Source organism: Rhododendron vialii, chromosome 3a (assembly GCF_030253575.1).
Source record: "Rhododendron vialii isolate Sample 1 chromosome 3a, ASM3025357v1".
NCBI lineage: Eukaryota > Viridiplantae > Streptophyta > Magnoliopsida > Ericales > Ericaceae > Rhododendron > Rhododendron vialii.
In genome coordinates, this window is record NC_080559.1 from 18,950,563 (window position 1) to 18,974,371 (window position 23,809).

Below are 23,809 nucleotides of genomic sequence, written 5' to 3' on the forward strand. Positions count from 1 at the left end.
ATATCCGGTTGTGGGGCTATAGTGGTAAAGAGGTTAACCAGCCCTTGGACGAGAGTCATCTGCCTGTCCAGTTTGTGACCCATTTCTTCTACAGCCTTTTTCAACTCAGCCAGCTCAATTTGTGCCGCCATTTCAGATTCGAAAGTGACAATGAAATAGCCCCGGCACACGTTTCCGTGTAGGTTTGGCTCTTCCCTTCAGTGAGATGGCCTAGAGCTTTGGACAGCAAAGTAAACGAGAACTCAGTGAGGTTCCTGGAGCAATTAGAATGTAATGCACATATTGCCATCATCGTCGGTGTCCTCCTATACTCTACAATTAAAGACGAGTTTGTCTCATGATGTTCGGACGCTACCAGAATCCTCGAAAATCTTTTCGAGGGTGTATCCTTTGAATAGATCGACTGATCCTAAGAGATGTCAAAACAAACTAAGCCTTTGTCTATTCCGTTCTTGAAGTTTCCACTTGGAATTCGGAACAACTCGGTATTGATGACATGGCACCTTAACTTTGAACGCCGTGGTGTATAGTGACTTCGCACTTCAACCTGGGTAGTGGCAGTGTCATGACATCTATACTTTGTGGTTCCTTATTTTCAGTTGAAACTTCAATCGGGCATGAGCCAAGGACTTAAAAAGGTTTGATTTCCAAAAGTCTCACTGATCTAAGGACTTTGAAAATTAGCAACGTGCACCATCAAGATGCACGACTCTTCATCGGGCCATGGCAGCGTCCTAATAAGTATAAGACAGACTCGAAAGAGAGACAACCTAGAAGCCGCCCTAAACATGCGCCTACGCAAAACGGTATGTATGTACAGTGCATACGAAAGGAAAAGCAGTAACACGTAGACAGTATATGGGGTTAGATGCAAGTAAATCTTACCCTGCAGGTACCTGTCCTAATTTGGAGAGTTCTAGTGCTTTGTATATGCAAAGGCTGGTTTTGGCTTGTAACAGGTTCCTCGGACTAAAGCCAAGATATACCTCTCGTTGCCCGCGTAATCGCAGAGCAACAGTCAAACGCTAGAATGACTCATCATCGTCGAAGGTTGTTGGTCATTCGAGGTCTCTGGGCTCCGGTAAACCGTGCCGGATTGCCAAAACGATCCAACGAGCCTTATCCCACATAGATGCATATGAAGATGCTAAAGAATTTGATTAATGGAACAGAATCGCAAACGTTTTCACAAAATGCCTAAGTAGAGACCGATCTCCGGATTGGGCAAGAGAGGTGCCTTAAAACCCTTCCCCTCTCGTAACCTGGCTCCCGAATCCAGATATGGTTATGACGGACTGGTGCCTTCATCTTTTTCAAATCAAACAACACAGCGAACATTTCAAGTTCGGTTCCTTGGGTGTCGGACCTTCAAACCCAAGTGCCGACTCTGAATTGAGCACTCGTCTGCTAGAAAAGCGTGCTCATCGATCCGCCCTATTTTTCCAGGCATGCTGCCCAGAGTAGAAATGCTAGCGAGGCCTAATGGCTCACAGTTTGTTCTAAGTTCAGCGAAGTCTAGTTTGAGCAGCTGCAACAGCTTTGTAGTCATGCGCACTAGTTCAATACTCATGCGCGCTCGTTCAATATGATGAGCGTTGGTCTAAAACCTGCGCGCGTTGCTTCAATTCGAGCAACAATCAATAACAGTTAGCTACTGCCTTCGAATGTCATTCAAGGGGATTTTTGCCAAGTTTTGTCATGCTGTGCAAGTCATGTAGACTTAATGTGACTGCACGGGGGTGTCGGTTTCAATCTGGGTCTATATGTGTCTTCATTTGTGTCTTACGTCCGTGTTTGTGGCATTTTTCCAGGTTTTCATTCCATTATCGTTTTGGGATGCTTTTCCCAGTTTTGTCAGTTCGTACAGGTCAATGTACATCTATTTGACCTTGTAAGTGTCAGTTTCATCTGTTTGGGGATATTTGAGTTTCAGCTCATTAATGCCCAAAATTTCATTATTTTTCCATGTGTCTAAAGAGTCCGTGTCGTATCCGGGGGCTCTTCTTCCTTTTCGTTCGAGCTAGGAGAGTTTGTGCATGTGCGCATATCTATGTATCGACTCAGTTCAATTGTCAATGCAAATTAGATATTAGCGGATGGTACATGTCAATAAACTGAAAAATGCAGCTTTTACATTGCTACCCTAGTTTATGTATTCCACAAGCTTTGGAAACTCGTTAAGGGCAAGAGCATGTTGGCCGAAGGCTAAGCAAAGCATATCTCTGGGGCACGTCTGCCTAAGCATCGAAGAAAGGACGCACAGACCCAATGTCGTTACTATATCAATTGGGCACGTCGTTCCGCTCAAGCGTCTATCTGTCTGGGTGTGCATCTCTAAGGCAAAAGACAGTAAAGTACAAGGGCTCAGTGATAGTCCTTAAGCATTGTTGTCCTCCTAGGAGTCACACTTAGCTTGCATCTACATTATCAATTTGTGCCTTTTGTTAGCAAACATCTTTTGCATATTGTATATCAAATATTTAAAGCAGGAAAATTCTATGCCGGAATCGCTTCTGTGGGATAATGCAAGTATGGGGGGAATGCCACACGCCACTTTCCTTATTTCGTTTGCCATGGTAATCATCAAGCACACAGCCTCGCTGTCCTACTTTGCTGGCACTTAGAATGCACTTTGGGGGATCAAAATTCAACCCAATCCACAATGGCTCGATCATTTAGACTGATGATCCGCCCATCCAAATCAACGACAGCCGGTCCTGTCCAATGCTCAATGGCTCGATCATTTAGACTAATGATCTGCCCATCTAAATCAACGACAGTCAATCCTGTCCAATGCTCAATGGCTCGATCATTTAGACTGATGATCCGCCCGTCCAAATCAACGACAGCCGGTCCTGTCCAATGCTCAACGGCTCGATCATTTAGACTGATGATCCGCCCATCCAAATCAACGACAGCCGATCCTGTCCAATTTCTAAACGGTTTGATCATTCTGCACACAGATCTTCCCGTCTCCAAATCAACGACGGTCAGCCATATCGTCCATTTCAATCATTCAACGATGGTCAGCCGTATCATCAACGAAGGTCAGCCATATCGTCCGTTTCAGTCATTCCCGATGGTCAGCCTTATCATCAACGACGGTCAGCCATATCGTCCGACTCAGTCATTCCCGATGGTCAGCCATATCATCAACGATGGTCAGCCATATCGTCTGACTCAGTCATTCCCGATGGTCAGCCATATCATCAACGATCGTCAGCCATATCGTCCGACTCAATCATTCAACGAAGGTCAGCCATATCATCAACGACGGTCAGCCATATCGTCTGACTCAATCATTCAACGATGGTCAGGCATATCATCAACAACGGTCAGCCATATCGTTTGACTCAGTCATTCCCGTTGGTCAGCCATATCATCAACGACGGTCAGCCATATCGTCCGACTTAGTCATTCCCGATGGTCAGCCATATCATCAACAATGGTCAGCCATATCGCCTGCCTCAGTCCATTCAGCGATGACAATCAACTGCGTCATCTATCTCAGTCCATTCAGCGATGACAATCAACCACGTCGTCTGTATCAGTCCATTCAACGATGCCTCAGTCCATTCAGCGATGACAATCAACCACGTCATTTGTCTCAGTCCATTCAGCGATGTCTTAGGCATATCATCAACGATGATCAAAATATGGTTTGATGGTCCACCCATCCATAACTAGTTGTTCCCCAGGAGAGTCTGCCTCACCCTGCCCCAAACGACTACCTTTACATCAGTCTAACTTCATGTGCATCTTCTAGCAACCTTATTGCTTTGCCTCGGATGGTCTTTGATAAGGAGATTGGCTCTAATTCCCAACAGATGGAATTCAACCTGCCTGACACAACCTACCCGTGTTTGTTGGAATACTTTGTGCCAAGGATAGTTTGATCCCCAGCAATGACGGCCTGCCCCGTCCAAATCTGCAACGACAGCCTGTCCTGTCCAAATTCGATCAACAAGCGGCGATTCACTTGTCCACATTGACAACATCCTTAACATCCGCACCAAGCAAAAAATTCAAAAGGTCTGAATCCATCACCTACAATACAAACAAGCGTAATCAAGATCAATAATGATAGTTTCAGCACTAAAACACTGTTTCAAAACTTAAACCCAAAAGTAGAACCCTAACCAAATAGTAATTCAAAAATAGGAGCAAAAAAATGCAGAGGTAGAGGGATCAGAGTATCCTGGCTTGGAATTTCTCTAAAAAGGGAACGACGCTCAGTGAAGATATAGCCATAAGCAAGACAGCCTATTATGTTCAATTGCACTGCAAATGGGTTTGTTGTGTTCATATGAAATCATCAAAACTACATCAAAATTAATTCTTCAAGACAGTAAACCAACCTCGTCATTTTTTTTCATGTCACAAATGGAAGAATTTAACAGTTAAAAAATGACAGTTCAATATTAGTAACAGGTATCTTGGCTTGGAATTTCTCCAAAAAGAGAACAGCGCTCAGTCGACAATCTTTAAATCAAAAAAAAATTTATCGGAGAGAACGAGAGAGTGTTTACTGGTTAGCAATACCAGAGAGAGAGAGAGGCAGAGTTAGCCGTTGTCGATCGGCTGCGAGATCGGGTGGAGAGTGGACTCACTATACTGTTGAGAGCAGGAGACTAGAGGAGAAGATTGGCCGGAGATCTGGTCGCCGGTCAGAGAGAATGAGAGAGTGGGGTGGGGCTGGGATGCCGAGTGGGGGTAGGGTGGGCGCTGGCTGAGAGAACGAGAGTCGATAGGAGAAGACTGAAGTGAACCACTGAACCCTAATTCCCTAAATTTCTTGATTTTATAGGTGTGAACTTCGGTTGGGTCGGGTGACCCGACATTAAATGTTCGTCACCCGAAATCCGATTGACAACTTTTTCGGTCTGAATGAGCCAACCCGAACCCGACTGACTGTCCTGTTCGAAACCGTCCGAGGCTGAATTTTCGGGTTGGGTCGGGTGGGTTTTTTGGACTGCCCTACCTGCAAGGACTTCCTATCACACAAAATATCATTTGCTTTCCGAACAACAACCTCAATGGACTCATGCGCATCGAAAATAGCATCCTCATCCGATGCATCATCGCTCTACCATTTTGCAAGCCAATCCAACACAAACAAAGGACAACCCGCTGAAAATCAAACCATGAACCAGAAGCTCACCAAAACCTCTGCACTGCCTCACAATGAAAAAAACAAATGCTTGATGGATTTATTATCCACTTTGCAAACCGGACACACTGGCTAACCAAACAACGCCTAAACAACACCTCTTCAACAGAAAGAATTCTATGCGCACACCACCTTCCGTAAAAACAACGCAAACTTAGGAGGCAAATTCAGACCCCACGATTTCTTCCAGCCCCCAAAACCACCACTAGCATTCATCGGACCAAAATTATTAACCTTGGATACAAAATACCCAAATTTAACCGTGTACTGCCCATCCTTTGTATGCTTCCAAAGAAGCTCGTCCCTCTTTTTTTCCTTGGGCACGTGAATAGCTAGAATATTGGCTTACATCTCAGGAGGAAACCAAACCCCAAGAAGGGGACGGCCTCCTCCAAGGGAACTAACCCCAATCAATGAGGTCTTTAACATGAAAATTGTGAACGCCCGCAAGAAGACCCGACACCAAGTAAGGATTACTAACTTTAGGATCCATTGGTGACCAAATACACTAACAGTCTCACCATCACCAAGGCATTACTTCTGTTGGATCAGGTTCTAACCAACTCATCTAAAAGCAATTGTTGTTAGGGGAAGGCGCACTTAGCGGCAGACAGACATGAGGTGCTTCGCAATGCTAGCCATACAGCACCGACGGGTCAAGGCAATTAGTCCTTCCAATACGCTTGAATGCCTAACCACTGCATACTGGATGCTCAAAGCCTGTACTTTGAATGCTCGGATTCAACCCTCTGAATGCTCGAGCTCTATGCTCTGAATGCTCAAGTCCAAAACTTGAAAGAAGCTCTATGCTTAAATCAAACACACACGCACTGGCCCGTGCACGTAAGCATCAATTGCATCACCATTATCACATCGAGTCAGCATAACCATCATCATATTTATTTACATCTAACCATCACCATCACATACATGTTTTTGCATCTCTCTCACTCATGAAACAGGTCAATCTTGCAATCAACAGGCTCTACGCCTCGGTTATATTGATCAGTCCCGTGCCTCGATCCTCTGACTCTAGCCAAAATTTATGATGGGAAAGCTCCGTGCACAGATCTTTAGAATACAACTGGCTCTACACCTTAGTTCTATCACCTCAAGCTCTCACCTCATGACTGCAACCGATTCCGCGCCTCGGTTCTATCACTTCAAGCTCCGTGCTCCGACTTCTCAGGCACTTGCCTTATGACTGCAATCGGCTCTGCACCGCAGTTCTCTCAACTCAAAGCTCCACACTCCAATTACTAGCCTCGTGCCCCCCATATCTCAAAAATTGGCGTCCGATTGTCTCCAGAAGATGGTTAGAATTCCACCCCAATTACATCTTTTCCATCAAGCTCATTCGCAAGGATACATTACTCTACCAAGCTCCCCCAGTCAAAGTAAGGATGATCATGAAAAGCAAATGACTCACCCGCTGTGTATTGGTCTACCCCAAAATACTAAGGATGCTCTCCGCAAAAAAATTTCCCCGGCAGCTCCACGCTCCTACAACTATTCTCTGCCAAAAATCCTGGCATTGCCCAGGTACGTCACATTACGGCTTTTTAAGCCCAAGGGTACGTCTTCTGTTACTAACCCTACAAACTTTTTTTTTCTTTACTGCCCCCGAACTACAGTTGGTCTGAATTTCGCTCGTGGAATACGTAGGCAGCCTCCCGGCCCGACCATATCTAAAACCTTTTTCAAAAACCTTGAAATAGTGATTGGACCAAATTGAGTTGCTTTTACGGCTTTGACTCTTACTTAAACATGTCTCGCGATCCGTCTAAGTTCAATCAAAGAGGGGCATCTATAGACACCCCAATTTGGCCTAATGATTATTTCAAGTCCCACCTTGGGGACCATCCCGATGATGAATGGATACAATGATTGCTGATTGACTTCTCGTGAACCCGTGGACTTATGGTGAGTACTTTTAGCCACTTAGAGGACCCAATCCAAAGCTATATAGCCTTTCAGACAGAAATATAGCATTCTAGGAAAATGTATCTTTCGACCGTAACATCGATCTCACAGCATCAACATCATTTCTTCACCCGTGAAACTTGTTGCTTGAAAATGTCCCTAAGAGATTGATCTTTCAGCCGCCAGGTCTATCCTTCGGCTGCTTAGTCATTCACTCGGTCGCTAGATCCATTACTCGGCCACCACATCGTCTATTTTCCAGATTCTGGAATGTTCTGTCATACGTTTGATCCGATCATCAAAACCATAGTAGCCAAATTCCGATGCGTTCGGGCTACGTAAGGAGATTACCATGAGGAGTTAGAGTTGCCCTATAATTCCAATTTTAATCGTGTAATGTGATTGGTTGGAGTGATGTCATCTGGTGCCTATATAAAGGGGCCTTTGGTTTCGAAAATATATACAATTGATACATTCAATCACCCCCAATAGCCACAAAATTTTGCATACATACTCTCTCAAATCCCCTCTACAAAACCCCTAACCTTCCAAAGGCAACCGCAATCCAATGATCCAAACCCCAAAGTTCAAACCTTAATCCTAGGGTTTTTAAGAAGCGAAATCAGTCAATCACCCTCAATTCGAAGTAATCAAGCCACTGAGGGATCAAGGTGGTGAGGCCCAGAGGCCAGTGGTTCGTTTTATTTATAGTTTATACATATTAATCGTATTTTTTGATTATCACTTAATCGTCTGGTCTGGTGTGAGGAAGAACATCGGCTAGGGAATCAATCCCTCGGCCGATATATAAAACCAAAAGGATCCCTCGGCCGTAACATCCATTCACTGACTGAGAGATCCATTCTCTGGGACACTTGTTTTGTTATTCTACTTTCTGATGCATGCTTTATTTATTGTCTCGGCTCACCTTATCAACTGTTTAAAGGCTAATTAATCAGTTTATGTGCTTAGAGTTAAACAAAATATGTGTTAATCATATGTCAAACAACTATGGGCCAATCTGACAATTGGGCAAAGAGGGGTGCCTAACACCTGCTCCTTATTGTACTATTGGCTCCCGTACCCAGAATCTCTATCTGTTTTTCCTAGTTTTTATAAACTAGGTGGCGACTCTGTTTTGATGATAACCGTTATCGTGTGGCATTGTTCCTAGCCATGGGAATATCCATGATTCTGGTTTATGAAGCAAACAACCAAACAAACAGCAATGATCAATCTGTATGGCGATGCCCCACTTCGGGAGGTGTCTATAAGTAGTGACCTACAAATGATATGATTTAAGTAGAAATCCAATCTACCAAGTACAAACAGATTAATGGTGAATGTTCCACATAGATAGTAATTGGGGTGGTCCCTTGAAATCTAGGGACAGCAACCTGTTCCTGACCTCATTTGAAATTTTGTTAGCAACCACTCCAGGGGCAACTGAGATTCTGGAACTTCCTAAAATTCCTCTCAAGCCATAATTGGTGCACATATACCGTAATTACAAGCTTAGCAACCGTGACCGTCAAGGATTTACCCTTTAAAATGGACAAATTACTTGCCCACTACTGCTAAGATGACAACCCTACCAAATGAGGACATTTAGAGGATAGAGTTCCTTTAATCTGTGTAGCTATAGGGCACTCAAAGAATAGGTGATTGTGGGATTCTACACCCATACAGAAACTACAGGTGGAGGTAGATTTCATGCCAAACAGAACTAGTCTATCCTCAGTAGATAATCTATTATGGATGGCCAACCATGAGATTACACTACACCTAGGAATGTGCCCTGAAAACCATACCACTTTAGCCCAGGTAATAGTAGGGAAATGAGGTCTCAAATGCTCCCAAAGAGAGGAGATAGTAAATTTCCTACAGGTAGTGAGAGTCCAAATGCATCTATCACCCATGGTAGCATTGATTTGGACTGTTTATAGGTTAGACCATACTTCATTAAGGTTAGGAGACTGCGTCAAAGGGAAGGCCTACTGATTATCCCTAACAATAGCCTTCACAGTGACATCCTTTGGAAGCCCTGAATCATAGACAATCCTAGGACCAAATCTTGGTAAGAGGTGTCCAAGGGGATGCCAGTTGTCAAACCACAGATAGGTAAATTGGCCATCCCCAATCTTGTACTTAATATGAGGCTGGACATAAGGTCTAAGGTTGAGGATTTTCCTCCAAACCCAAGATGGGTCACTTGGAGTTTTAACACTCCAGAAACTCTTACCCCTAAGTAAGTAGGACTTAACCCATTGACACCACATAGATTGTTCCCCCCCCAAAACAAGGAACCAAATATGCTTGGCTACAGCTGCTTTGTTCCAAATCTCTAAAGATTTGAAGCCCAAACCTCCTTCCTTAACAGGGGTACAAGGGTGTTCCCATGATACCTTTGCACCAGACTTCTTAAGATCAAGACATGATGAGAAGAAGGCTCTAAGAATCAATTCAATCTCCTTAATTACCATTTTAGGGATAATGAAGAGAGATGACCAATAAGTTTGCATTGAGAATAGAATTGACTTTATCAATTGTATCCTACCAGCATAAGACAAATACCTGTTGGTCCATGACTTTGTTTTGGCTACAATCCTATCTACCATGACTTTACAATCCGTGTGCTTGAGTTTTGTAGATAGAAGAGGTACCCCCAAGTACCTAACAAGTAAAGACCCTTCCTGAAAACCTAAAATATTCGAAATGGAGGATTTGGTGGTATGGTTAACACCAGAGAAGAAAATGTTACTCTTGGTAGGACTTGGGGAGAGACCAGACAAGGTCTCAAACTCAGTCAAGGATTGTTTAATGAGAGTGATGGAGCTCACCTCACCTTTGCAGAAAATCATAAGGTCATCTGCAAAGCAAAGATTGACAAGCTTGGTGGAACCACATTTCCAATGGAATTTAAAGTCAGGAGGCGAGACTTCTCCTTGAGGATGCAAGTCAGAACCTCCATGACTATTACAAATAGGTAAGAGGACAAATGATCCCCTTGTCTTAAACCTTTCTACCCAGGGATGTACCCTATTGCTTCACCATTGAAGCACAAGCAGTAATTGGCTGTAGAGACACAGGCTTTCAACCATTGGATCATCTTAGGATGAAAATTCATGGAAATTAGGACATCCCGGAGCAAATCCCATTTGACATTGTCATAAGCCTTCATGATATCCACCTTCATGGCACATCTAGGGGATGAAGAGTGTTTGTGGTAAACCCTCATTAATTCCTGAGTAAGGAATATATTATCAGCTATTCTCCTACTTTGTACAAAGCCAGATTGGGCAGGATTAAAAAAGGATGGTAGGACAGGTTTGATTTTGTTTGCAAGGATTTTAGCAATACATTTATAAATCACATTGCAACAAAAGATGGGTCTGTAATTCCCCCACCTTGGAGGGATTAGGGACTTTAGGTACCAGGGTAACTAAGGTAGCATTTGCCTTCTTCAAAAGTTGACCAGATTTGAAGAAAAGTTTAACAACCAAGATCAGCCCGTGGCCTATGACATGCCAAGCTTTATGGAAAAAGGCAGCATTGTAACCATCCGGACCAGGTGATTTTTGAGGATTTAGAGACCAGAAGGTGTCCTTGATCTCTTTATCAGTTTCTTGAAGCACCATATCCAAACTTCGAGAATGGGAAGGTTTCTTTGTAATGAGTTGGTTCACTCTGGATGAGCCAAAGTAATCACTCAATGTTTGGTCCCTAACAATTTTGAGTAGTAGTTAATGAAGGAATGCTTCACTAACTCAATGTCCTGGGTAACTGATCCATCCTCCAAAACCAAACTAGAAATTTTGTTCCTATTCCTGGAGTTACTAATGGTTTTGAAGAAAAATGAAGTACATTGATCCCCCAACTTGAGCCATTGAATCCTTGACTTTTGCTTGGCTAGACTTTCTTCAGCCCTAGCATACACTAGGTACTGGTTGCACAAGTCCATTTTAATGGCCTACTTCGCGGGGTCGTTAGGATTGGATCCCAACTCTCTTTGAATGACTTCCAATTGTTGTTTATAGGAAGCCACCCTTGAGGACAATTCACTAAACTCATTAGTATTCAAATTTTTAAGGTCCCCCAGTAAGTGCTTAAGTTTCTCACAGACACGGTACATAGGATTCCCAATGATTATTTTCCTCCAGGCCTGTTGGACAGTATCAAGGAACTTAGGATGTTCAGCCAAAAAATTAAAGAAGCTGAACGATTTTTTCCTTTGAGGTGAGGCAACTGTCAAGTACACAACATCAGGGGAATGATAAAAAACTCCAGGATTGAGAAAATGAGCATTGGACCAACAGAATTCTTTGATCCAACTTTCATTTACCAAAACCCTATCAATCTTGGTGCTAATGTGGGCATCCCCTAGTTGTTTATTAGACCAAGTGTAGCGACAACCAGAGTATCTAAGATCAACTAATTCAGTTGATCGGAGGCAGGAATTAAACTCTTCCATCCAAGGCAACCAAGATCTATCTCCCCCTACTTTTTCTGTGGGATTCTTGATCGCATTGAAATCCCCTAAAACTACCCAAGGGGTTACAACACAAAGCTATTGTAAATCTGACCACAATTGTTGCCTATCCAAGTAACAATTAGCCCCATAGATAAAGGAGGCTACAAAAAGAGTTTTTACCATCACAGGACTAGACTTGACAATGGATAACCTAACTGGATTGGAACAGAACTTGTAAATTAAACACTAAAGGGTTCCAACAAATCAAAATTCTCCCCATTGGAGAATTGGAGTGATTGGTAACAAAATTCCATACAGGGAGCATAGAATTGACAATTCTAGAGACCTTGGGATCTTTGAGTTTATGTTCAAGGAATCCAATTAAGGATAATTTATTATGAAAGACCCAATTTTTTTCTTCCCTCTGTTTGAGAGGATCATTAAGACCCCTCAGGTTCCAAAATCCAAAATGTATAGGTAAGCAATCCATATAACAAATCTAAACAACCAAAAGTTACAGTTCAGCTAATATGAAGTGAAAACAATATTACTGATATAATTTTCTTGACAAAAAATAGGTAATATAGAGTTACTTCCCTAATTTGTTAGAAGAACTTTTATTAGAGTTCTTCTACCTCCCAAACTGCCCTGCTTTGTTAGAACCCCCCCCCCCCCCCCCCCCCAACATTAGCTTGATGTCAGTTTCAGAACTTCTAACTCTCTTTTCAGAAAGCCAATTCATAAATTAATACTATTAGTCTTACATGTTGTATACGCTCTATGAAATCTGATACTATTTTCTAGTATCCACCAAAGGTCTATAGCAATGACATTGAGGAAAACTTGAATGTAGCCTAATATGGACTATCAGATATTTAAAAGGTGGTGATCTGGTGAAAAAGGGACTATCATATTGGACTATATGTACATTGATTTCAGCCATCCTATACATGAGTTTACACACTAGTAACCAAATCAAATCCTCCTAATTAATTCGGTATGTTGTCACGCCCTCGATTTTCAACATAAATATTAATCACTTTTACTAAATCAAGTCCTCGCAGTAATATAGATAATACCCAAACAACCTATCTTTCCCTTGTTCTCAAATTAAATTTAAGTATTCCATTTCTGGCTCAAAGGCCCCGAGTCATCAGAATACCAGTATTCAGAGAAAATATTATTACAATTTATAATAAATATCCTTCCCAAAATGCTCTTTCAAATCTTTTACTATGAAATCTCTCTTGAATACCTTTTAAAGGTTTAGTCATAAATGAATGATAAGCACTGCATGCCACTTCCTTTGCTTGAACCTAAAAATGATAGGATTGAGCATACACGCGCTCAGTAGAGAAATCTATACCCTAGCTATATGAAGATGAGATGAACTATACACCCAAAGTGAATGAATAACAACAGATATACCCAAAGTACATATGATTAATGATGAACAATACGCGGTAGCCCAAGGATTATACACAATCCGATAAGAAATTCCCTAACAGTCCACAAGCTAAGCTAAAATCACTAACATTCTCACATCAGCCTAAACATACCATTAACAGGCCCTCAATCATTCTCAACTGTTTTATCACATTTCATTAATACTTCAGTCTTTCTCATATGGATATTCGGTTCCGTCGCATTTCACATTGTTAGTTTTCAAAATTCATTTCCGTGTAACTTTCTTTTCAAGTCTTGATAAAATTAACCGTTTATCCCCTTCTCAACAATCACACATCAATCCATATATCATCACTCACTGTTCTCACATGTTTTGATTTCATTTTTTGGGTATTAGGGGGACCTGTGCGTCCCATATCCATTCTGGCATCGCACTAATTCAGTGGATCCGTGGCTTTCTTTTATCATTCCGACATCGCACCAATTCGGTGGATCTGTGGCTTTCTTCGCATTCGTTCTATTTCTTGTTTCCCATTTCACATTCCTCAATGTCCTCATGCTTAATATATAACCAATCTATATCATTCATAAAACATGCCACACGATCTCATTATATTCATATATCGATTGATCAATCACGTTTCAAAGCATTCCAAAACAATTAACCATGTCATAACATCAACTAGTAGATAAGTATACACATTTCCCTTAAGTACATCACACTACCCTACGTATCATACCAACCCATTACAACTCAACGGCATGCTACCCACTAGTATCAATACTTAAATCTCACAGAACGAGCGCCAATGGAGTTTGAAGGATAAGTGAATCGTGAGGACACGAATTACTGTTTTACCATTCGGGTCACTAGACAGGCCCACATCGACTAACCATACCCACCACGACTCGTAGCCTACGGTACTCCTAAACAACCTTACGTTACATAGTCCAATTCACCAATCACCATGATTGTCATAGCACCTAGCAATCCTATATCGTTCATCATATCACTTTACAATGTCTCTATACTCATTCTACTATACAGACGATGAATAGATACCGCACTTGTAGGATTTGACACCTTCCTCTTGTACAACGAGAGTAAAAAAAGATAGATTTATCAACGAACCATTTGAGGTACAAACAATTTAGTTTTGGAGTGATTTGGATGTAATTCAAGAGTGTTAAAAGAGATTGAGGTTCAAAACATAGAAAAAGGAACATTGCTGAAAATTTCCAGGTAGTACATGTACTAGCTGAACAGAACTGAAATTTCTTTAACAGTACATGTACAAATACAAACCGAGGTACATGTACTAGCTGGATTTCACAGGACAATTTTCAGACTTCGAAAGGCATTGATCCAACAACAAACAACGAACCAAGGCCCGATCTAAGCATACAATCAACTCATAAACACATAATAAGAGCACAAAATCCCCACCTCATGGGTTTTGAGAAAAAACCCGACCCTTTTGACCAAGTCAACCGAAACTCAATGTGGCCCAATCTTGAACTTTCTTGGAATAGATAGGAAGCCCGTGCTTTGTAGAACAACTTTAATTCTTGGACTTTGCCCGAAATCTTGCTCCAAGAAGATGAAATTGAGGAGAGAAGGTGAGGGGGAGTTTTCGGAGGGAGAACCGAGAGAGTGAGCGACGCTGGACAGAGAGAGAGATTGTGATGTGTGTGGGTGGGTGGGTGTCGGCAGATGAAAAGAGAAGCAAGGAGGGAATTATTTTCCCCTGCCACTAGCCACACAAATATCTACATGCACACACACGTATTACCTTCGCACCCAAACTTCCACATCCTATCACAGTAACCCCAAAAATCAAGTAACTACACCATTATTCGGATTTCCACAATTTACGCCCTTACTGAATAATTATAATATTTCTTTAAAAAAAATACGGCTCTAAAATACGGGGCTCTACACCCTACCCTCCTTAAAAAAAATTTGTCCCGAAATTTGCTAAAGCGATTCCAACTGAGCCACCAATCACTATGCCAAACCTCATATCACAATTTCTTAACCCAAATCTCATCCTTCCTTCTCTACGTAGACATTTCCTCATGTTGTTTGCCCCACAAAAACCCTCACTAACAGTATGGTCCTACCACTCAATATTTAGTCACAAGCCTCCATCATCTTTATCAAATTTTAACCTTAATAGACTCTCAAGTCCTAACGTCAATACAAGAATCCTAGTTTTTACATATCTGCAAGACAATCACGCCAATATCCGACAAGTAGTACCTCGACGTTCTCTAAATCCAAATTCCACATTCTCATTCTTTGCGACTTATTCGGCTAGTATCTTTTGAACTTCCTAGAAGGACACATTGGACTGCTTACAAAACTCCAATTCTAAAACTTTGATTCAAATTTTTTCCAACCAACGTCAACTAACAGATCAATCCCTTTTTCTTTCAATCAAAAAACCCCAAGTAATCTCTACCATCAAGAAACCATGAAACCTCACAATCTAATGATTGGGCTACATAATGCTTATCACTCTTTACTCAGTTATAACACCAATTCACCATAGTTAGACTCTTTACATCTCAAAGCTATTAACATCCCTTTCAATTCCAAGAGTAAACTCGTCTCACAACCAATCCAACTCTATTGATAATATTAAGGATAGTTAGCGACACCAAGCACTCATAAGACAAACCTCTATTCACGATGACCAACTCATATCCCTATTTACCCACACAACTCTTTTATCAACTCTGTACAAACCTCTAACGCTCTTTCTTTCATCTAACATTCAAACACAATCAACGTTCCAGCACCACCCTACATTTCTCGTCCCACTCAGTGTCACCACCAACTCCTATTCTAGAGAACCACACCCACTTCTGTAGCAGTATGTCATTTCTACGTAAGTTCACACAACACAATCTTGAAACTATTCATACAAACCCACAAATCCACTATTCTCCTTACATCCAATTCATTATATATCATAGATGCCAGCAAAAGAAACGACATACACCAGATTACAACTAAAAATTAGTTCCTTGTAGCAAATACCCACGTACTCATCGGTGTTGTAACGCCCCGAATTTTGGGTACATTAAAAGGACATTTTATTAATAAAATCAAATGGAGTCTGGCTCGTTATTATAATAAAACTCCCACAAGAGTTCAATATTTACACAAATGGAGGGGGTTCTAGGGTTCCTAACTACAGCTCCTCCTGCTCCTCCATTCTTGCCAGCTCCTCAGCTCCAAAAGCCTCCACGGTGATCTGCTTACCCTGATCATCTACAAAATCTGACACATTATACCGGCGTCGCCACCCATATAATATGTCAGGGTCACCAAAAGGTAACACCGTGAGCTACAACAGCTCAGCAGAACAATCCCATACCCGCTAACCCATAACTTAAAAACAATAGGAAATAATAACACATCGATTTCCACATTATACATATATACGCAGCTAACAATGACACATCCACATTCGTTAATCAACTATCGTTGGTGTCCAAGATTCTCCGGGTTTCTCTTACGCAACTCATCGTAGACCGTGTCAACATTTTCACATACCAATTCATCTTTCAAAAATCATTTTTTGTTTAACTCACAAAATTTTGCATTGGCTCCGTACCGCGGATAACCAAGCTACACACCCAACCTCGGTTCCGCCGCGCCGGTCTCCTGAGTATCCTCACATTGGTTCCGCCGCGCCGGGTTCCCATTGGCACACATTTGCATTGGCTCCGTACCGCAGATAACCAAGCTACATTCCCAACCTCGGTTCCGTCGCGCTGGTCTCCCGAGTATCCTCACAATGGTTCCGCCGCGCCATGTTCCCATTGGCACACAATTGCATTGGCTCCGTATCACGGATAACCAAGCCACACCTCACCATGGTTCCGCTGCTCCGGGTTCCCATGGGAACGCACACAAAAAAACCCACACCACACAATGGGCTACCAAGTTCGGCCACATTGTGGTTTTCGCAATCCACACGATGGGATACTAAGTCCGGCCACATCGGGTTTTCGAAAATTCATCCCTCGGTTCCGCCGCTCCGGGTTCTCATTGGGTTTTTGAAAAACTAAACCCTCGGTTCTGCCGCTCCGGGTTCCCGAGTATCCCACAATGATTCCGCCGCTCTGGGTTCTCATTGGGTTTTTCACAAATCTTACTTTTACACACGCACACAACTCACATAATGCCACCCAAAACCGGTCATTATGTAGTTTCAAAATATTTCCTTCCTCGGAAAACATTTCCTTTCATTAATCACACCCTAGGTGTCATGTTTCTACTTTCTCGGTTCTCGTGTCTCGTTTACATGTAAAGACTCCGCGGTAGGACAAAAGTAAGCAGGAATCATTCAAACAAGATCATCCAATTCTATATTATTTATCACGCTCAATCACCACTTATAGCATAACGCCACATGTACGGACGCCTTTGGAGTGTATCACTTATGCTTTATTCAAAGCACAACGCCACATGTATGGACGCCTTTGGAGTGAAATCACTTATGCTTAATCACACCACAAGTAATACAAGCAATTCATATATGCATTAATCATTTTAAAGATCAAAATACAAATACTTCTAAACGATAAGTTCTATCTTTCGAATCTACTTAAACTTAGGGAAGTGAGTAGAGGTATTCTACCGTTCTTCTTATCAATTCAAAATAACAACGTTATACTTGAGTAAGTAAGTAAATAGAAGTAAGTAAGGATTTCCTTACCGTTCTTCTAGGCGGTAGTAACGGCTTACGGACGGTAATCGGTGGTCGGACGGAGTAACTTCCTACGGTATGCCTTCGGAAGCTTCGAAAGAGAATGGTCTCTCTCGAAACCTAATCTTGACTAACACTATTCTACTTTATGGATCGAAGGGTGGTCGAGTGGCGGTTTAGTGGCGGCTTAGGTTGAGTTTCTTGAAGAACTCAAGAACACTCAAGAACAAAGTAAGAACAAAAGAAAGAACAAGAAAGAACACAGTTTTTCTAGAGAGAGAAGTTGCTAGGTGAAGGTGTGAGTTGAATGCTTGGAATGGCTTGCTATTTATAGGCAAAACCTTGGCTCCCTCTCCTCTCACAAGGCCGGCCCCCCCTTTCTCTCCATACTTCAAGTTTTGACACTTGTCAAGCACTCATGGAAGGTCAAAGTCTAACCCTAGGCTTGCATGGCTAAATGGTGTACCTTGGATGGATTATGGAAGATTTGTTGGAAACAGGGAGACAATGGTACAAGATTTGGTTTTAAACAATTGAAAGATGTACAAAAGAGGACAATGGGGTTTAAGATTTGGCTAGGAAGAATATTTCCCAAGGATTTTGGTAGTACATTGGAAGATCAAGGTACACATCAAAATCTCTCTCTCTCTCTCTCTCTCTCTCTCTCGGCCCTCTCCTCTCTCTCTCTCTCCCTCCCTCTCTTGCAAAAGTACACACACACATATATATATATATATATACTTATGTACTACAATGGAAGAATACAAATAAAATATAGGTACTTTTGGTACTAAAAGATCAAAGAAGTTTTAAAAGATTAAGATTTCCTCAATAAACAAATAAATGGGCACATGTGTACTAAGACAATATTTAAATCATACTAGGTACTTTGTAATCTAGGTAGATCACACCTCCCATTAAACTAATCCAATTGGGTACAAAACCCCAATATAAAATAATAAAAGAGTACTAGGAGAATCTTAGGCCTTAAAGGCTACTAAGGCTAATAAGTACTTTCTTAATAAAATATTGGTACTTCATCACATGGGCAATTTAGGAAAAAGACTAGTTTAATAAGCCCATGTACTAGTTGAAAGAATAACTCTTTTACCCAATGGATAATAAATTCCCTAACATTTATTGTCCAATGGACAATAGTAACTAGGGAACTTTAATATTAAAATAATTAAAAGTTATCCTTTAAAGCATGTAACAAAAGCCCTATATTTAAATATAGGTGTGGTACCAAGTACCCCAATTAAATAATAGGCTAGGATTCTCCCCTTTAGTTTATATAATAGAGTACAAGTACTAGTTTAATAAATAAAGTACTTTGGAAATCTAAGGTTTAGATATACCCCAATAGTTTAATGCATAAAAGTCACATGGGAAATCCATACTTGATTATTTTAAACAAACTTTGTACTTTGTTGGAAGATTTGGGCTATTACCCAATGGATAATAATTTCTCTAGCGGGTAAAGACCAATGGATAAAAGAAGTACAAGTACTTTTATACTTAAAATAAGATTTTGAAAAAACTACATGTACTTTTAGTCAAATATTATACTAAAAGGTTCATTGTCCAATGGACAAAAATTACCCTAACCACTATGGACCAATGGGTAAAGGCAAAGGTCCAAAAGGTTCATCTAGTAACTAGGTGAGTTGGTTGCTCGGTTCCTCCAAGTAGTCGGTTAGAAACTAACTAAATTGGTCAAGTAGAATTTCTAGTCGAGAGCAAAATTTAACTACGACGAAAATTTAACAAGAAATCATATAGCCACTCAAAGAGAAAATAAGTATTTCAAATAAAATTCAAATATTGAACGAAATTTTTATCAGGGGCGTTACAGGTGTCAACACTGAACTATATACTAAGAGCAAATTATGCACATAAAGGTTACATAACAAGTCAAACATCTAAAACAAAGCTTAAACATCAACAAACTTCACTCACGAAATATCTCAACAAACCAACAGTACAATTTAATAGCTTACACAACACCGGACACATCCACGCATTAACAGACTCACTCAGTATCAAGTATATCATAACTCTTGGCTCTAGCAAGCCCCACAATAATCACGTTCATCTCAGTCCCACTATACATCTCATAGCAAGCCCCACAATAATCACGTTCATCTCAGTCCCACTATACATCTCATATTTTCCATTCACCCATCAATCACAAATACTCACATTCAGTTACTCTAGTCAAGCTAGGTATTCAATATACTTACAATCATACACATTATTGCAAATATAATATATGTACCAAACATACATACCCTTAATACTTAATCATTTCTATGACTCGACAGCAATACTATCCTGACAATATCTCATTACTCAAATAGCTACACAAAATAGGTGCCATGGTTGCACCAAAAAACATCCAATACTCTCGAATATCTTTATGCAAAATTCCAGTCACCGATACAATCCAATTGATAGACTTCTTCCTGAATACCCCCAAGACTCCAGGATTTCAAACAACATATCTATACTTCTCATTATACTCTAAGACTCCTACTACCTCATCACTTAGAAATCAATCTCACTAGCACCAATAACCTTTAATAGTTCCACTCACCACAAGTTTCACAGCTTACAATTTTCTCTCAACTAAGTAATCATATCAACCTCAATATTCCTCAAAGGCATTCGCCATATCTACACTCGACCTCAAGAACAACAACTTCCATTACCACCACCATCTCTGCTATCACTATCATTATCACTATTATCTCTTAATCTCTCTTAAACAAGCTTATCATCTCGATGGCATACCTCATCATGTCCTATACTGTCATTAGTCTAATCTACATACCCAATTACACACCATACACGATCTCTACACTTCAATCCTTCAATTCACAAAATACTATTTCTCCACATGCCTATCACTTCAAAGTTTCTACCATTCCCACTCAGGACACCAATTACACTTCGCCTCATTGTCAACCTCAATAGTTCTCATTCACATCACCCTCACTTCAAACAAGTCTCTTAGCACACACTTACATCAATCACTCGACTCAAGTCACATCGATATAGTTCACCTCAAGTCTTGTCCCTTTTTTGTTTTTTTTTACCAAACAATGCTATCACTATTTACTACCATCCTATCATAATGACACCACCAAGACATTCACCTCAACAATGAAGACTACAACACCATAAAATTTCCCTTTTTCTATGAAATTTCTACGTACAACCATCTATCTATACACAATCCTAGTGTCCAATTGACTTTTTTTTTTGGGTCAATCAGCTTGAAATTAAAAAGAGGCTAACCGAATATACAACCTACAAGGGGCATACCCTAAAAGGAAAACAAAATAAAACAAACAAAAGGATAGAAAGCCTATGCCAACCGGCTTCATAGGACTAGAAGTAGATAGAACATCTCTTTCCCATCCATCTAACAAAGGGATACGAAATAGATGGCAAAAGATTACACTTAGTACAATACTAGTGTACAACTGAACATAACCAAAACAGAGAAGCAAATAATACCTTTACAGGACATACCTAATTGAACCTAACAGCACTACTTGAACCACTGAATGGCACAACAGGGGAGAAATCTTAGAAGCATTATAGACAGTAGCCCACGAACCAATCCGAAGCCATAATACAGAATAGTACAGTTTAGCAACTAAACATAACAGATCAACGGTTAACTGCTGCCATTACAGAAGTAGTAGAAGCAACAACAGAACATAACAGCAGCTTGAACAGAACAGCAGTCAGCATTTGAACTGCAAATCCACATGAGTGCATTCAGCCCCATTCCACATGATCTAGAGAAGACAACTCCAAATCTAGAACTGGTTCGAGCAACAGCCAAAACTGTGTACAGAAATAGCACATCAACAGAACAAACAACTGCAGTAGCATTAGCAACATGATCCAACTGTAGTAGCAGCAACGACCACACACAGCAACATAGCAAATAGCTAACTGGGCAGCCAAAACTGAACAGCAACAGTAGAAAAACGATGCAAAAAGAAAGCTAGGGACAGCCCCCTAGAAAAGCATAACACTCCAAAGGACAACCCCCCAAGAATAGGCCAATACAAATTCAAAGCTACTATAAACATTAAAACAAAGAAAATACAGCATCAGCTAGCTTGACAACAACTGAGCAAAGATACTAAAGCTAACCACTGCTGGATAGAAGGAGCAGTGATCAAGCGCCTCTTCCAACTGAATCTCATCGGTAGTCATTTGGGTGTCTAGAAGACACATATCGTATCCTGACACCCTACCTATAACCCTCTTTTCCTAAGTCAACTTTAACTACATATAAATCACTATGTAGGTTCAGCTTGCCCTACTTATAATCACAACCTCACTAACTGTCACGATAACGACTACCCACAATATACCAACCACAGATGTTACCTCAACCGCTAACACCTCAAGACACTTTCTATCTCATCTCCTAACATATATGATACTCTCCTCATACTTATACTTAACACAACTCATATTTCACAGGATTTTTCCATGCACAATACTTAGTACGTAATCCACACAATTCAGATAGATACAAATCTAACATGCATCTCATAAGTCCTATCAATAGTCTATCTCTTTCATTGCATGCCAATGTATATTCTGTTTCACATGTCGTCATTACCATGGTCACAACCACAACAACAATGGGGTGAAAGCCTCCAATTTCCCAACACCGGCCAACAATCCTATGTCACTCAGCCATAATACCACATGCAACACCTCTATGATGTATTGACTCGCTCATGCAAGCACACGTGTGTTTTATAAAGAAAATGCAGCGGATTTTTAACCCATAAGACTAAAAGTGTAGAGGCCCGTATTTAATTTCGATAATTTTAGTGTTAAAAAAAATAATAGAAAACTAAGACAATGTGGATATAATTTTAGGGCTAATGTGATAAAATTTGGAAGTGTAGGGTGATAGTGTTAGGCAAGTATACGTGGGTATATATATGTGATTGTGTGGTGGTGGAGAAAAGCAATCCACCAAAGTCCCTCATCTCTCTCACGCCATCTCTCTCTCTCTCTCTCTCTCTCTCCAAATTGCACACAGCACCTTGAACCCATGATGATCCACCTTCAACCCATGGCATGATCGTGACCTAAAGTGTGGGAATCGCGTGGACTAGCCCAGAGGAGGCCAAATCGTGGTGGTTCTCTAGTTTAACGGCTAGGGCTTGCTGGGGATTTGGGGGTTTTGCTCAAAACCCATTCGGTAGGGATCTCTCCTCTCTCTCTCTACATGCCTATGTGTTGATTACGTGCGCAATCTTCCTTTAAATTCTTGTTCCACGAAATAGAGTCGAACCTAGATGTGATTTTGGCATTTTTTGATTTGTTGAGTTTGTGATGTGATAGAGGGATTTGATACCGAAGTATAGTGATGAAAGAACGTGTAAGAGCTGTAGTTGACCTTGATTTGGGAAGGGGATCGTACGTATGTCCCTTCGATTAGTTTAAAATCTGCCTAGAACACTACTCAAGTGCTCGTGGTATTTATACCACGATGAAGGATATTGATACCTCTGATGAATATGAAATTCCAGTTCTTGGGTATCGATACATGGCCCCTTTTGGGCATTTTTGCTTGCTGCCACACCTCAGTGCCGTTCCGAACAATCTTTGATCCTTTTTTTTTTTTACTTTCTTGATACTTCTAAATTAATCTTCCACATTGCGTCTCATACTTGAATGATACCCTATGAATATTTGAAGTCCTTCCATCTTCAGAATGGATTTAGACAAAGAAAAAAAAAAGGTAAAAGCCTCGAATCGAATTTGTGATGGGCCTCATAATAAGGACCTAGTTCCTCTTTGCTCCCCAACTATGGTAATCACTTATTATCACAAGAACACTTGATTGTACTCTTGTATTATAGAATTTCTTGGTTGCGTTCTTAGCTATTACAAAGAAAGTAGAATTGTTTTTGGGTAGAGTCGTGAGATGAAACTTTACAATGTAATTGTGATGCTTAAAGATATTACACTCCACTCGGTGATGTGCTAACCGTGAGTATGAAATCTTTTATGTGTAGCCGGATGATTTGGCAGAGATGTAGAAAAAAAATGATAAGGCTAGTTTGG

General features: G+C 40.8%; 1 protein-coding gene across 1 annotated transcript; it reads right to left on the bottom strand.

Annotated features, from left to right (window-relative positions):
• Positions 1-9,087: 9,087 nt before the first annotated feature.
• Positions 9,088-11,054, bottom strand: LOC131321190 (uncharacterized). The gene is made up of 4 exons (XM_058352194.1): positions 10,972-11,054; positions 10,528-10,816; positions 10,132-10,337; positions 9,088-10,066 (listed from the first exon to the last, which is right to left on the bottom strand). Exons 1-4 carry the CDS (start codon positions 11,052-11,054, stop codon positions 9,088-9,090), a joined length of 1,557 nt encoding a protein of 518 aa, XP_058208177.1.
• Between the last annotated feature and the right edge of the window lie 12,755 nt (positions 11,055-23,809).